This window comes from Rhineura floridana, chromosome 5, assembly GCF_030035675.1.
Source record: "Rhineura floridana isolate rRhiFlo1 chromosome 5, rRhiFlo1.hap2, whole genome shotgun sequence".
Lineage (NCBI taxonomy): Eukaryota > Metazoa > Chordata > Lepidosauria > Squamata > Rhineuridae > Rhineura > Rhineura floridana.
This window is the reverse complement of record NC_084484.1, coordinates 173898127-173914275: the sequence shown is the minus strand read 5'-3', so window position 1 is coordinate 173914275 and position 16149 is coordinate 173898127. Positions and strand designations below refer to the sequence as shown.

Sequence of the window (16149 nt, the reverse complement as noted above, 5' to 3'; positions counted from 1 at the left end):
TCTACTTAAAAGGCTTGTTGAAAGAGGAAAGTCTTCAAAAGGCGCCGAAAATATAGCAGAGATGGCGCCTGCCTAATATTTAAGGGAGGGAATTCCACTGGGTAGGTGCCACCACACTAAAGGTCCGTTTCCTATATTGTGCAGAACGAACCTCCTGATAAGATGGTATCTGCAGGAGGCCCTCACCTGCAGAGCACAGTGATCAGCTGGGTATATAAGACGGTCTTTCAGGTATCCTGGTCCCGAGCTGTATAGGGCTTTGTATGCCAAAACAAGAACCTTGGACTTGGCCCAGTAGCAAATAGGCAGACGGCTATGGGAAGTCTGCAAACAGGGCCTGAGTGCAAAATCACTTTCCTTTCCTGCAATTTCAAGCAATTAGTATTCAGGAGCACACTGCCTTCAACTGTGGAGGGAGGGCATAGCCATCGTGGCTAGTAGCCATTGATCACCTTATTCTCCATGCGTCCATCTATTCCTCTTTTAAAGCCCTCCAAGTTGGTGGCCATCCTTGCCTCTTGTGGGAGCGAATTCCATAGTTTGACTATGCGCTGTGTGGAGAAGCGCTTTCTTTTGTCTGTCCTGAACCTTCCAACATACAGCTTCATTGGATGTCCATGAGTCTGAGTTATGCAAAAGGGAGAACGTTTCTCTATCCACTTTCTCCATGGCATGCATCATTTTATTTATTACTGTCATGTTGCCTCTTACTCGCCTTTTCTCTAAACTAAAATGCCCCAAATGCTGCAACCTTTCCTCATAGGGGTGTCACGCCATCCCCATGATCATTTTAGTTGCCCTTTTCCTGAACCTTTTCCAGCATTATAACAGCCTTTTTGAGGTGAGGCGACCAGGACTGTCTACAGTATTCCAAATGTGGTCTCACCATAGATTTGTATAACGGCATTATGATATCAGCAGCTTTATTTTCAGTGCCTTTCCTAACAATCCCTAGCATGGAATTTGCCTTTTCCCCCCACAGCTGCTGCACACTAACCCAGGGATGGGAGAACCTGTGACTCTCCAGATGTTGGACTCCAACTCCCCTTAGCTCCAGCCAGCAAGGCTAATGGTCAGCGATGATGGGAACTATAGTCCAACAATAGCTGATGTAGGGATGGGCAACTCTGTCAATTTCAGGGTCACTCAGCTTCTCATTTTTCCAATCCCAAGTTCAGTTCTCCACATTTCCACATCAATTTGCCTTAAAAAAAAAAAGTCCTCATGAAAATTCCTTCGTATATAATGTGAATTTCTCCTAACATGTTTGTATGCTATTTTGCCTCATATACACATTTTTGAAGAGCAATTTCCCCTGATATAAAGTATTTTTGTAATTTATTCACACTGTACCCCATTATGTGCATTTTTGTACAAATTGCTTAGCTGGAGAATTGCACTGCAAAATTCAGAGAAGTGCAAATTTCAAAAGATAGCTGGTGGTTTGGTTCTTGCAATGTTTGTCAGTGCAAATTAGAAAGATTCACCTTTAAATGTGAACTGAATTGGATTTCCCCCCCTTTCGACCAGCTTCATCTGGTTCAGCAGCTGTGGCCCTATCCAGAAAGGGAGGACCTTGTCTGGTTTATCCATGCACTAGCAACATCCAGGCTTGACTACCTCAGTGTGCTCTCCATGGGGCTGTTTTAAAGACAGTTTGGAAACTTCAACTGGTAAAAATTGTGGCTGCATGACCATTGGTGAGGCAGATGGACAATATTACACCTATATTATACTAGTTGTACTGGTTGCCATTTCATTTTCAGGTCCAATTCCCAGTGCTGGTTATGACCTCTAAAGCCCTGGTTTGGGTCCAGGTTACCTGGAGGACTACTTTCACCCATATCAACCAGCCTGCACCTTAGGATCAGCTTCAGAGGCCCTGTTCAGTTGTCCAGTGACCAAGACTGTAAAGGTGGTGAGCTCACAAAACAGAGGCTTCTTCGTGGTGACTCCAGTTATTGAATATGATCCTATATGAAGAGAGACAAGCTCCTTCTCTTCATATGATTAAGCAGGCTTTAAAGACCCACTTTTAAAATGTCTTTTAAAAGGTTAATTTTTGGACCAGTCTGGTTTTTGTGTTAGGATATGCTGGGTTGTATTGGTTTTAGTAATATTTTTGTGTTTAAATTATTGTGTTTAAGTGGGTTTTTTAAAATTGTATTGTGGTTTATTTATTGTGATTGGTTGTTGTAAACAACTTTGTGAAGCTTATGCTTCAAAAGTGGTCTAAACATCTTGTAAAAAAAAAAATTAAAACAAATCATTAAAAGAGGGAGCACTGGAGGCACCTGGAGTGCTTTCACACTGCACTTTATTCCGTTATTCTGACGATTTATTTCCTATTAAATTGCGCATAAAATTTGAGCGTTCACATGACATAACAGGCAGCTCTGGAATTCTGGTGGAATGTAGTGGAAGTTTAGCACTAAATTCTGCAATAAATGATCCCAGAAAAATTCCGATAGCAGGCTGGGAACCCGGAAGATTGCCGGAGTTTTGTGCTAGCTGCCGCTGCTCACGTGACAGACATCCCAGCATGCAGTGCGCTCCCGCCCTTACCAACAGCCCTCCCAGCATGCAGTGCATTCCCGCCCTTACCAACAACCGTCCCAGCATGCAGCCTTCGCGCGCTGCTGTGCTGCCACCACCACGCCTCCCAGCCGATCCCAGCTGCTCCTGTGAGCGGCCTGTGCTGCTGCTGCTTGGGCTCAACCAGAGCTTCTGCTGCTGTGCTCCCGTGCCTCTCAGCTGATCGCGACTCTTTCAACCCGCCCCCCACAGAAGGAACAAGCAGAGCTTTTGAATAGAAAAGGCGAGAAAAGAAGCAGTCTTCGCGGTAGGTGAGAGTGCTGTGTGAAAGACCATTGCGAGAAATGCCGCTAAATTGGTACTGCACTGTGAAAGGGATTTTTGAAATCTAGAACGAAGCGCTAGATTTTTAATCCGTTAAACTAGCGCTGTTAGCCCCATGTGTGAAAGCAGCCCTGGTCTGTGAAAACATGTTTATTTTACAAATGTACAGCTCGCCAAGGAGTGTCAGGGATGCAGGAGCCATCAAAGGTGGCAGTTACCCCGACACAAATGTTAGTACAAGTGTCAGTGTGATAACAACAAAATCTCCCTCTTCAGCATCTAATAATAACCAGTCCCAAACTCTTTTTTCAAGCCCCATTTTGAACACTGTCTCCAATGTCCAGGAAAGCAGAGTCACTTCAGGCATACACAATTTGGAATAAGAAGGATATAGCCTGTAATGTTTAGATGCTCACAGAATCTTACACAGTTCACCAGCCAGATCTGATGACCAATTAGGGCTGTCCCAAGACATTTTGCTGCCCAAGGCAAAGGACAAGATGGTGCTTCCCCTCTCCCCAGTCCCATATACAGAAGCCAGCTGGGCTGGCAGCTGAATCTCACTTCAGCATTGGCAACAGGACAGCGTCCTCCATTGCATCTTATGACAGGGGGCTAGCTTAGGGGGTGCAGGTCAGGTCATGTGGCACACATAGCTCTGCTTTGCAGCTGTTCCCTGCCTACCAACATCTGCCGCCTGACGTAGCCCCCTCACTCTGCCTAATGGTAGAATTGGCCCTGTGGTCAATATCAGGATCTTGAGAAATGTCCTGTCCTGTTCTGGTGCTTGCCTGGAACTGCAGAAACAGCGGCACTGTCAAGCACCGATACCGTATGGCTGGGGGGCTGTGCTTGGCTTGATGTGCCATAAGCTGGGCACACATGCGTTATTGCAATCCACCCAAATGAACCTGGGTTGGTAGGCTTCTGCACCTTTTAAGGTTTCCTCTCATTCTCCAAGGAGAAGAGAAAATATTTTTGTATCCAAAGTCTTAGAGAGCCCTAGTGTTCTCCCCCCCAAGCTTCTAAACCCCTTTAAACTCTCTCATCACCTGTTGCACACAATTGGAGAGAACATCTGGCAGCATCAGTCCAGACACTTCGTTTAGAAGACTATATGGGGAGACTACGGCCCTCCAGATGTTGCCGGACTCCAATTCCCAAAAGCTCCAGCCAGCATGGCCAATGAGATGAGAGTGTAATCCAGCAATATCTGGAGAGCTATAGCCTCCCATTTCTGATCAAAAAGGATGATGTGAAGAGGGAAGAGGACAGAGGTATGCTAATGAACTGCCCAAGTGGCCAGATTGGGCACTGGCTGAGGACTCTAGGCTCGCCGAGGACCCCTGCAGCTGGGAGGTTGGAGCTCCCACTCCGTGATCCCTGCCAGCATCGGGTCATGGGCTGTGACCAGATGGGGGTGTGGATTGTGCAGCAGGAGCTCCACTCTCCCACCCAACATCAGCACCACCCACCCATGGACCTGACACATGCTTAAATATGCCTGGTTGTACCACATTGCGCATCGGTGCTCTGTGCATGCATGCCTGTCATAACTCAAGATGGCAGTGGGGCCCCCGATACCATCTTGGGGTGATGGCAGGTATGCACACTGATGCATGAGGTGGCACAATTGGGCATATTTAAGTGTGCATGTGTGGACATACAGGGGGGAGATGGGGCCTGCAGCAGGCTGGTGCTGGCCCTGGCACCCCTCCATGGATTCAGTGAATGTGTGAAGGGGGTGCAGGATTGTGCTTGCTGGCCACACCTCTCATGCCAATATGCCAGGCTCCCCCGTGAGAATGTCCACTTAATAAACTTCAAAAGCTCCATTTAGTAAAGGCTTCTGTTTTACACTGCTCCAGTTCAAACGGAGAAGGAGGTCCCCTATCATTTTGTGACAAATCTGTCTGAGCCATTATATCTGGTGCAAGTTACACATTGTTGCCTCATATCTGGGGCTGATTATTATTACAATTATTATTACATGGATAATATGCAATCGATCAGTCCATCAGTTTCCAGCCATTAGCTCAGCGAGTTATCAAACTGGAGATCTAGAGAGGCGTAGCGATGGAATTGGGGGGTGGGTTATTTTCAAATCTAAGACGCTCACTGTAGTCTTGGGCCAGCCACTCTTACTCAGCCTAACCTTCTTCACAGGGTTGTTGTGATTATATACAATTGGATAACTCTGACCCTGGAGGAAGGGAAGGGGTACACATATGAATGTCTTGAAAGACAGCCAGTATGTTGGAAGCCTGTATTAAACTTCCTGCTCAGCCATGAAGCTCTCTTCCAGCCTAGACTGCCTCACAGGGCTGTTGTGAGGATATGGGGGAAAGGACTCAGGCACCTGAGCTCCTTAGAGGAAAGGTATGGTAATTTAAAAAGAAAGAAAGAGATGCAGCCCTAATAAACCAGCATCTGTCTTGCTGTAAACAGGGAGCCTCTCTTAGAAGAATCCGTTGTGGATTCAAAAGGAAAACTTGCTGTACCAGCTTTTACATCAAAAAACTGGGTGAAGTTGAACTGGGAGCAGAGGTTGTTGCCAATTACTTAAAGGACTTAGAACACTGGCCCATGACTACAGTTTGCATAAGATTTGCATGTGCTAATTTATAGGCATAGATGCCTGTGGGCAAATTCAAGATGGTTGGTGGTTGGGTTCTTAACCAGCACTGCACTTTGTAAGCAAAGTAAAAACAGAAAACAAACATTTAAAAAAAATGGAGGGAAAGGTACAGGAGATCCAGGGCTCAGGTGCCAAAAAATCTGTGCTACACCCTAACAACTCCCCTGGAGCAGCCCTGCTTATCAGATCCACTCTTCTCACAAGAGCAGGGGGTCACAAAGGGAGACTAGGAGGAGCATTTCAAACTTCGGATATGTGGTAAGAAGCAGCAATGCCCAGGTAGTCCATCTCCTAAACACAAGGAAGGAATTCAGCTTCCAAGGAAGGGAACCAGGGGATGGGCTCAGAGTAGTCCTGCAGGCTGTGTCTTGTTGGATTTTGGGGCCCCCATGTCAATAAATTATCCAAAGGAGATAAGCCGTAGGAATATAAACCATCTCCAAGCAGAAAGCTTTATCTTTTGGTTGACCTAATTCCCTAGATGTGCCATCTCCTCTTTTAGACATCTCTCACCCTTTATTTACGGTTTCAAGAACAGGATGGTCTTTTCATTCTCATTCACAGATGGACATGACTTCTTCCTGGTGGAGCTATCAACACAATGAGAATTAAAATTACACTTGCTCTTCTGATCTGCTTGGGTCCAGTCTCCTGACGGGTACCACCTGCGTGGATTTGCAGCATCCAGCGCAGATGTATTTCAGGAAGCACAAGTAAGCGCTCCCGGAGATGATGACTGTAACAATGATGATAACAGTGGCACTGAATGCTGGTGAGACTGTGTCTTCCAGTACCGAGTGGAACCCGCCAGTTGCGGAGAAGGTTGGCAGTTCTGTGTTCTCTCCTAACAACAAAAGAGAAACACAACACAGAGTTAGCCTTGGTTTGAGGCCACTGGTTTGCAAAGTATGTCCTGATGACCCCCAGGGCGACATAAAGTTGAACTTGTAATCCAGGGGAGTGGGAGGCCTCTGCATGGGGAATCTCAGGGCCAGCACAATGCCGGTGTATGTGTGTCAGCAGGTTTGTCTAAGCCTGTGATAGTGGGCAATCTTTTCTGAAAAGCACGTTTGCCAGTAATGCACATCCACATGCTGGCTGTCCTCTACGGTGCAATATCAGTTCATGTGGAGCAATGGTGAAGTCCCACAGACCCAGTCAGTGTTTTTCCTGAACTGAGGGAACACATCAGAGAATCTTCTGTAACACAGAGGTTCTACTATATATATATATATATATACATACACACACACATATACATATACATACACACACACACACAAAACAGTTGCTTGACAAAAGGGTTGATATGGAACTGGTTCCCTAATAGCAGAACATTTCGTAAACTATATTTCAGAAAAGGGTCGTTCAGTCTTGATTCCCCAGATTTATTATTATTATTATTTATTATTTCAATTTATATACTGCCCTTAGCAGAATAGCTCTCAGGGCGGTGAACAAACAAGATAAAATACAATATATCATAGTAAAAAATCACAAAAACATGTACAAACAAACAACAGAAAGCACAACAAAAACGAAATACAACACAAATTAAGAAGGATACATATTAAAAGTAGAAAGATTAAGAAAATTAAAAGATTAAAATGCCTGGGAGCATAAAAAGGTCTTTACCTGGCGCCGGAAAGATAGAAGTGTAGGCGCCAGGCGTACCTCTTCGGGGAGGCTGTTCCACAACTCAGGGGCCACCACAGAAAAGGCCCTAGATCTAGTAACCACCCTCCGGGCTTCCCGATGAGCTGGTACCTGGAGGAGGGCCTTAGATTCTGAACGAAGTGAACGGGTAGGTTCATAGCGAGAGAGGCGTTCCACAAGGTATTGAGGTCCCACGCCATGTAAGGCTTTATAGGTCAAAACCAGCACCTTGAATCTCGCCCGGAAGCAAACAGGGAGCCAGTGCAGACGCGCCAGAATAGGTGTTATATGCGAAGACCGACTGGTCCTCGTCAATAGTCTGGCAGCCGCGTTCTGCACCAGCTGAAGCTTCCGAACTGTCTTCAAGGGCAGCCCTACGTAGAACGCATTACAGTAATCCAATCTTGAAGATGTTGTTGTTCTACAACTCACATCATCCCTGAGCATTAGCTATTTGGGGACCCAAGGTCGAACACTACTTTAGAACAGCCTTCACCAACTGGGTGCCCTCCACAGGCTTTGCACTACAGCTTCCATTGCCCATGCTCCAAAGCCTCTGGAGACACCCAGTTGGAGAATGCTGCTTTAGAATACGCTAAAAATACTGCAACAAAATTGACTGTAATGAGGCTAATGCTCCACCTCCCAACCCTTTGTGGACAACAGAAGAGGCAGATGAGATAAAGGGTTGTGTTAAGCCCTTAATACACGCATGGAGAACCTATGGCCCTCCAAATGTTGCTGGACTACAACTCCCATTATTGCTGGTCATTATCCATGCTGGCTGGGATGATGATGATGATTTATTACATTTATACCCCACCTTTCTTTCCATGAAACCCAAGGCGCCTTACATATGGTTTCCAGGCGGTCTCCCATCCAGGCACTGACCAGACCTGACCCTGCTTAGCTTCAGCAGGGAGCTGGACTTATGGAGGCCCAAAGGTTCCCCTTCTGTTTAAGGCTTAACACAAGAATGAGGCCTCCAGATGTTGTTGAACTACAGCGCCATCATTCCCAGCCAGCATGGGAACGATGTGAGTTGAAGTCCAACAACATCCGGAGGGCCAAAGGCTCCTCATTCCTTGCCTTAATAGGGTTGCTTCACAAGAAACCAGCCTGAAAAAAAAATTCAAAGCAGGAGCCATAACAGAATCCCTACTGAACTGCAGAAATAGGCCAGAGGCTCAAAAAATATCCATAGTACACGCATCCCTTTATTAAGCTAGGAAAACCGGCTGCTCCCAGCGCGAGACAGATAGTAAAGTTCAGGAGGGGATGACATTGGCAGTTACCACTCATTTTTCAGTTACCGCTCATTTTTAATACAACGGGTGAGAAGAATTAAGAGCTTGCTGACGTTTGCCAGTGACAGAAGACTCAGCAGCTTTCAGAGTGACCTTAAGAGGATTATAATTATTGGCAAGCAGAGAGCTATAGTCAAGACCAAAGAAGGAGAACATATGTAAAGAAGCAGAGCAGGCAAAATTAGTTGATGAACAAGGACAAAAAGAGCTCTATTTAGACAACATTTCAGTGTAGACACAACATTGGCCATCTCCCAACTTCCACACAGGGCCGGTTCTAAAGGGCGGCCAGGTGGGGCACTGGCCAGACGGCCCCTGGAGCTACAGGGCCCCCCTCAGCCACCCCTCTGCTCCCCTTCTGCGATCCAAGCCCCCCCACCCCCCACTTACCTGTCTGCTGTCTTTTACCATTGCCCTTAACGAAGATGGCGACTGCAGTTTCCCTAAGGTACTGAAGCCCCTGCCACCATCTTAGTTGATGGCAGAGATGTGTGTGTGTGTGTGTGTGTGTGTGTGTGTGTGTGTGTGTGTGTGTGTGTGTGTGTAGCATGCATGCGTGCCATCAACAAAGATGGCGGCGGAGGCGTCATCCCCTTAGGGAAACTGCGGCCGCCATCTTCGTTAAGGGCAATGTAAAAGACAGCAGGTAGGTGGGGGGGCGTGGGGCCCCCACATGTGTGCGGGCGTGCATGCGTGTACACACACGCCAGGGCCTAGAGCAAGCTGATGCCCAAGGGCCCCGGCATTCCTGGAGCTGGCCCTGCTTCCACACATAACTTCCAGATAGTGTGATGAACCTCTACTGCAGCCTTTCCCAACCAGTGTGCCTCCAGATGTTGTTGGACCACAACTCCCATCAGCCTCAGCCAGCATTGACAATGCTCAGGAAAGATGAGAGTTGTGGTCCAACAACATCTGGAGGCACACTGGTTGGGAAAGGCTGCTCTACTGTGTTCATTCTATGAATACGAATATTATCATTTGTCCAGTGCAACATCTGCTGCAACTTCTTGGGAACGGTTTCAGTTGATGCAGCCTGATGTTGTAGACAAGGTGCTTGCGATGATGTGGCCAGCAACGTCTCCTCTTGACCCTTGCCCTTCTTGGCTTATTAAAGCTTGCCGATGGGGTTTGACTGAGTGGATCCAGGGTGTGGTCAAAGCATCGTTGCAGGAGGGAGTGGTTCCAGCTGCCTTGAAAGAGGCAGTGATCTGACCACTCCTGAAAAAGCCCACCCTGGACCCATTGGTTTGTGACAACTACCGACCAGTTGCAAATACCCCCTTCTAGGTGATTGAGAGGGTTGTGGCGCAGCAATTGCAAGTACTCTTGGATGAAACAGATTATCTTGACCCATCACAGTCTGGGTTCAGGCCTGGTTATGGGACTGAATCGGCTTTGGTCGCTCTGATGGATGACCTTTATTGCGAGAAGGATGGGGGGAGTGCAACCCTGTTATTCTTACTTGATCTCTCAGTGGCTTTCGATACCATTGACCATGGTATCCTTCTGGGCCGACTTGGTGAGATGGGTATTGGAGGCATTGTTTTACAGTGGTTCCAGTGCTATCTCCAGGGTCGCTCTTAGAGAACAGCATTGGGTGACTGTCTTTCGGCCCCTTGGCAGTTGCACTGTGGGGTGATGCAGGATACCATCTTGTCCCCCATGCTGTTTAACATCTATATGAAGCCCTTGTCAGCATTATGCTGATGATACCCAGCTCTATTTCTCTGTAGCATCTGAATGGGGAGAGGCCGTGCAAACCCTTGGCTGCTGCCTGGACTCGGTGGTGGGCTGGGTTGGGAGAACAAACATGTTTCTATTATTATGTTGTCATGTAGTCCAACAACACCTGGAGGGGCTGCAGGTTCACCCTCCCTGGCTCAGGCCATTTGCCAGGAATTTTGAAGCAAAATGTTCTGGTGGTGCCAACTTGAATAATTACATTGGTTCTAGGTCTAGGGAATGTTGTGGTTGGAACTGGGGATGTTGTGCTGTGCAGGCCTGCTGCAGGTTGTTCAGTATTGCCCCTTCATAATGCCTTTGTTGGTTTTGTTCCATTCCCTTCAACAGCCCAGGAGTGGGACATTTGTTAATATTAACTGGTACTGCTCTTTAAAATGCATGAGTTCATGGAGCAATAGCGCCAAAACAGATGTGGTCCTCGCCCCGATTTCCTCCCTCCTTTTTCAACTCCTGTCTTGACTGGTTAAAGGGGTGGGCATTTCCTATCATTAGTCTGTGTCAATAAAACACATTGTGACTGTGGACTGAAAAGTGATCCAGGTAGTTAGAGGAGAGCCTGACAAATAGCCATTTTGACGCTTTGCCGTAAACCACAAACTTCTCTGACTCGCTTGAAGTGCCTAATCCACTTTGGCTAGGGATGGGGAAACTGTGGCCCTCCAGATGTTGTTGGACTCCAACTCTTGTCAGCCTCAGCCAACATGGCCAGCAGTCAGGGATGGTGGGAGCTGTAGTCCGAGGTGGAAAAAAGTGGATGTCATTTTTTGGTGCTCCTTGCCAAAATCCCCCCCTTATTCATTTCCTTTGCCCTCACTTTCCCTCCATGTTGTCATCACATAGCTAAAGCTGGTTGGCTTCATAGCTTTGTCATGACATCCTGTTAACTGTATGATCCCTGACTAGTTGGAATCACCCTGCTGACTGTATGGTCCCTGATTGGATGGAATCACACATGTGACTAATCTAGGACCAAGAAGAACCCTGGAAAACAGTTGTGCCAAACAGGACAGAGAGGGAAAAGGGCAAGTATTTGATCAAACTGGTTTGAATATCTATTCCACTGAAACAGTTTCTATCTGAAAAGCAAAAAAGTCCCACCTCAGTTTAATAAAAACTCATTTCAAATAAATGCTAGCTCCTTAGTACAAGATACCCGACAATACATCTCATTCAGAAAATTCAGAGAAAACCACAGCCTGATGTCCCCAAATCAGATCTTGTGAACAAGGCTCAAGACTTCCAATATCTGCCTCAGGGTGCTGGATGACATAAGTCAATTTTGTGTTTTCAGATGACAACGCTGGTTGGTTCAAACCACCGGGCTGAACAGGAGGCCTTAAATAAATGGTTAAGCAGTGACAAAATGCAATCAGGTCTAGGGAAAAGCTACAACAATGTTGCAGATGCCCTAGAGCTAACTATTAATGACTCAGTATTTTTAGAACATAAGAACACAAGAACAGCCTGCTGCTGGATCTGGCCAGTGGCCCATCTAGTCCACTCTGTTGTTCTCACAGTGGCCAGCCAGATGCCCATGGGAAGCCCACATGCAAGGCCTAAGCACAAGACCACTCTCCCCTCCTGCAGTTTCCAGCAACTGGTATTTGGAAGCATACTGCCCCTGACTGGGGAAACACAACAAAGCCATCATGCATTCTGAGCATCAAGATGCTCAGTTAAATACATGGTACATCTGAGGGACAGGATACAGAACCCAAAGACACGCGCGCGCACACACACACACACACACACACACACACTCTACAATAAATTTAACTTCTGGCAATAAGACAAAACCTAGGCTCGGGTCTATTCTCAAAGTCGGCAAAGGATCAGATAGGGGTCTTTTGCTGCTGTTGGGGTGACCAGGCACCAAGAGTTCAGTTTCAATGCTTATGTGTCTGGGTGCTCGTGGGTGCATAAAGAAATGTCAATGCAGGGTGCAAAGAGAGAACATTGGTGGAGACCCACACTAAAAGAATTCAAGATTAAATTGTAAAAAACACAGTGTAATTAAAGAACATTAATTCTCTTTTTTCTTTTTAACAGCACTTCATTGTAATTATTATGAACACAGGTCAATGCCACCATTTTTTAAATTATGAAAGTAGAAAAAGTTACATGAGAACAAATCCATATATTTCTTTAAAGATGCAAAAACAGAATGGGGGAGGGGATAAAAAAGAAAAGAAAAATGCCATTATTAATCAGCCAAAAGACCAAGCATTTCCCTTTCAAACTAATGCTGCTCATGCATTGCTGGGGGAGTGTGTCCCGCATGTGCGCTATTATTGAGAAAGAGGGAACACCATACATGTTCCTGCTTGCCTTGTTGCATGTTCAAACTGAATGCCAGAATAGGGCTTATGTATTTTTTCTTTTATTATTACATTATCATAATTACATTTATATACCACCTTTCCTCCAAGGAGCTCAAGGTAGTGTCCAAACATGGTTCTACCCCACCCGATTTTAACCTCATAACAGCCCTGCGAGGTAGGTTAGACTGAGAGTAAATGACTGGCCCAAGGTCACCCAATGAGCTTTATGGCTGAGTAGGGATTTAGACCCTGGTCTCCCAGGTCCCAGTCTGACACTCTTAACTACTATACCACATTACCCTCCCCTTAAATATTAAGACAAGCACCATCTCTGCTATCTTTTTGGTGCCTATGGAAGACCTTCCCCTTTCAACAAGCTGTTTAAGGAGAGACTTATCCTAGTCTGCATCTGTGTTGAACTGCTTTTTAAGATTTTTAAAAAGATGTTTTTAAGACATTTTATTTTTAAGATGTTTTTAGCATTTTGTCCAGTGTTTGACACCCTGGAAGGACAGGATAAGCTTTAAGGAAAGTTATATACTCCTGCTACGGCCATGCTACCCTGAACACACCCGATCTCGTCTGATCTTGGAAACTAAGCAGGGTCAGGCCTGGTTAGTACTTGGATGGGAGACTGCTTGGAAATACCGGGTGCCATAGGTTTAGAGGAAGGCAATGGTAAACCACCTCTGAATACCTCTTACCATGAAAACCGGAGCCAGTTCTAAAGGGCGGCCAGTTGGGGCACTGGCCTGAGGGCCCCTGGAGCTACAGGGGCCCGAGGGAACTCTCTGCTCCCCTTCCGTGATCCACGGCAACAGCCGTGGATCGCAGGGCAGGAGCTTCCGCCTGCCCACCATTCCCTCGCCTCGCCCCACCTACCTGTCTCCTGCCTTTTAGCATTGCTCTTAATGAAGATGGCGGCCAAGGTTTCCCTAAGGTGTGGAAGCCCCTGACGCCATCTTGGTTGATAGCAGAGATGCGCATGCATAGTATGCACACGTGCCATCAACCAAGATGGCGGCGGAGGTGTCATCCCCTTAGAAAGACAGTGGCTGCCATCTTGGTTAATGGCAATGCTAAAAGACAGGAGACAGGTAGGTGGAGTGAGGGAATGGTGGACAGGCAGAAGCTCCTGCCCTGTGATCCGTGGCTATTGCCGCAGATTGCGGAAGGGGAGCAGAGGGGCCCCTCAGGGGCCCCTGTAGCTCCAGGGGAAGGGGAAGCAGAGACAGGTAGATGGGGTGTGTGGGGGGACGCACACGCACACCCGTGCAATGCCCTCACATGTACACATGCCGGGGCCCTGGGCAAGCTGATGCCCAAGAGCCACGGCATGCCTGGGGCCAGCCCTGATGAAAACCCTATGAATACATCCAAAAAAAGATTCATAGGGTCACCATAAGTCGTAATCGACTTAAAGGCATATAACAACTCCTGTTCTGCATCTAACATAACATTTAAAATACATCAGAGATTAAAACACTTCAGTATCATTTAATATCAGTTACCCCCAGATGACTCTTTGGGCACAGGAAAAAAGGACACTGCCTTATATTTGGTCAGGACATTGGTCCATCTTACTCAGGGTTGTCTACATGTATCATTCTGAATGAGGGCCTGGACATCAGGTCCTGCACGGTCTCTTTGCAAAGTTTTCACATTTTGCATTAGCTACTTGGGGAGGGAATTCTTTACCATCCAACCACACTTATTGTGTAGTAGCATTTGCAGAAAATAACGTCTAGGGAGTACCTGATCTCAGGCAAACCCACTACAGGAAAGATATATCCTGGTTGCTAGGAAAAGAAAGAAATGCAAACTATGGATGTTCCAGGAACTACTAGAAAATAAGACAGATGCAAGAAAAGTCCATTAAAAAAGAGGGGGAAACAGAAGCTCTTTAGAACCTCATGGATTCTTACTGCCCGGTGTCCAAACAACTCACTTATCAGTCACAACTCTGACTTCAAACACTGACAGGTGAGAGCAGCCAAGTTGTCCCATTTCACAGAAGGATACCTGCACGTTTTGCTTTGTAACTTTCTTTCTAGGAGGACTAGAGCTTGCTTTTTTAAAATGAAACCTCAGTGTCTGGGTGCTATGGTGCCTACTTATTTATTTTATTTTATTTATTGGATTTATATCATGCTCTACCTCCCAGTAGGTGCTCAGGGTGGCAAACAAAAGCATAAGAACACTCTAAAACATATAAACAAACTTTAATGACTAGAACCAGGGCCTTTTCAGTAGTGGCCCCCGAACTGTGGAACAGTCCTCCTGATGAGGTGCGCCTGGCGCCGACGCTACTATCTTTTCGGCGCCAGGTGAAAACCTTTTTATACTCCCAGGCATTTTAAAGTGTATTTTAAACAGCATTTCCGTATTTTGGATGTGGTTTGGTTCGTTATTGTTTGTTTGTTTTTTATTATTATTTATTGTATTTATTGTATTTATATATTGTGCTTGTTTTTATCTTTTTGTACACCGCCCAGAGAGCCTTCAGGCTTAGGGCGGTATATAAATTAAACTAACTAACTAAATAAATAAATAATAAAATATATTACAACAAAACATCCTTTAAAAATATTAAAACAAAACATCTTTAGAAAAAAAGCTTTAAAAACATATTAAAAAGCAATTCCAACACAGATGCAGACTGGAATAAGGTCTCTACTTAAAAGGCTTGTTGAAAGAGGAAGGTTTTCAGTAGGTGCCGAAAAGATAACATAGATGGCGCCTGTCTAATATTTAAGGGGAGGGAATTACAAAAGGTAGGTGCCACTTCACTAAAGGTCCATTTCCTATGTTGTGCGGAATGGACCTCCTAAGAAGATGGTATCTGCAGGAGGCCCTCACCTGCAGAGCGCAGAGATCGACTGGCTATATAAGGGATAAGATGGTCTTTCAGGTATCCTGTTCTCAAGCTGTATAGGGCTTTGTACACCAAAACCAGAACCTTGAACTTAGCCCGGAAGCTAATGGGCAGCCAGTGCAATTCTTTCAGCAGAGGGGTGACACCATTTTGCACCTGCTGCAGCTTCAAGACCAACCTCAAGACCAGCCCCAAATAGAGCACATTACAGTAATCCAACCTGGAGGTTACCAGTGCATGGACAACAGTGGCCCATGGGCGCTGGACTGGTGACTCACAGTGCACACTGACTGAAAGCAGCTCTCCTGGGTTTCAGGAAGGAGTCTTCTGCCAGCCCTACCTGGAGATACTGGGGATTGAACCCAGGACCGTCTGCATGCAGGGCAGATGTGCTACCATTGAGCCATTGTCCTTCTCCTAAATGTACATAAAGAAATGTACATATTGTGTGGCTCTACACAAATTCACATTATCGTTTTCTTGCCTCAAAAATCATGTTCGGAGGGACTCATTCAGCCAGCTTTCCCTTGCCGGTGAAGATTTAAATCCCCGTTGTACTAATTACACTCTCCCCACCTCCGGCCTTCAGTTACACATTGCTGCTCATTCATCTCTTTCACCTTGAAAGTTCTGCTCCTGCTTTATGTTATTGCAAATGAGAATGTCAAGATGATGCACATACACACTCCCTGCAAAAGCAGGACTAAAGAAACCGGTGCACGGAGAAGAGACATCACAAGAGAAATC

General features: G+C 46.2%; 1 protein-coding gene and 1 pseudogene across 1 annotated transcript in view; one reads left to right on the top strand and one right to left on the bottom strand.

The window, feature by feature from the left end:
• Positions 1–3037: 3037 nt before the first annotated feature.
• Positions 3038–16149, bottom strand: part of LOC133386123 (uncharacterized) — a 91554-nt gene continuing 78442 nt past the window's right edge. The window contains exon 3 of the mRNA XM_061629730.1: positions 3038–6341. Within this exon, the coding sequence (XP_061485714.1) occupies positions 6056–6341 (286 nt within the window). The 3' untranslated portion in view covers positions 3038–6055. The remainder of the gene's footprint in view (positions 6342–16149) is intronic.
• Positions 13072–13190, top strand: LOC133386290 (5S ribosomal RNA; annotated as a pseudogene).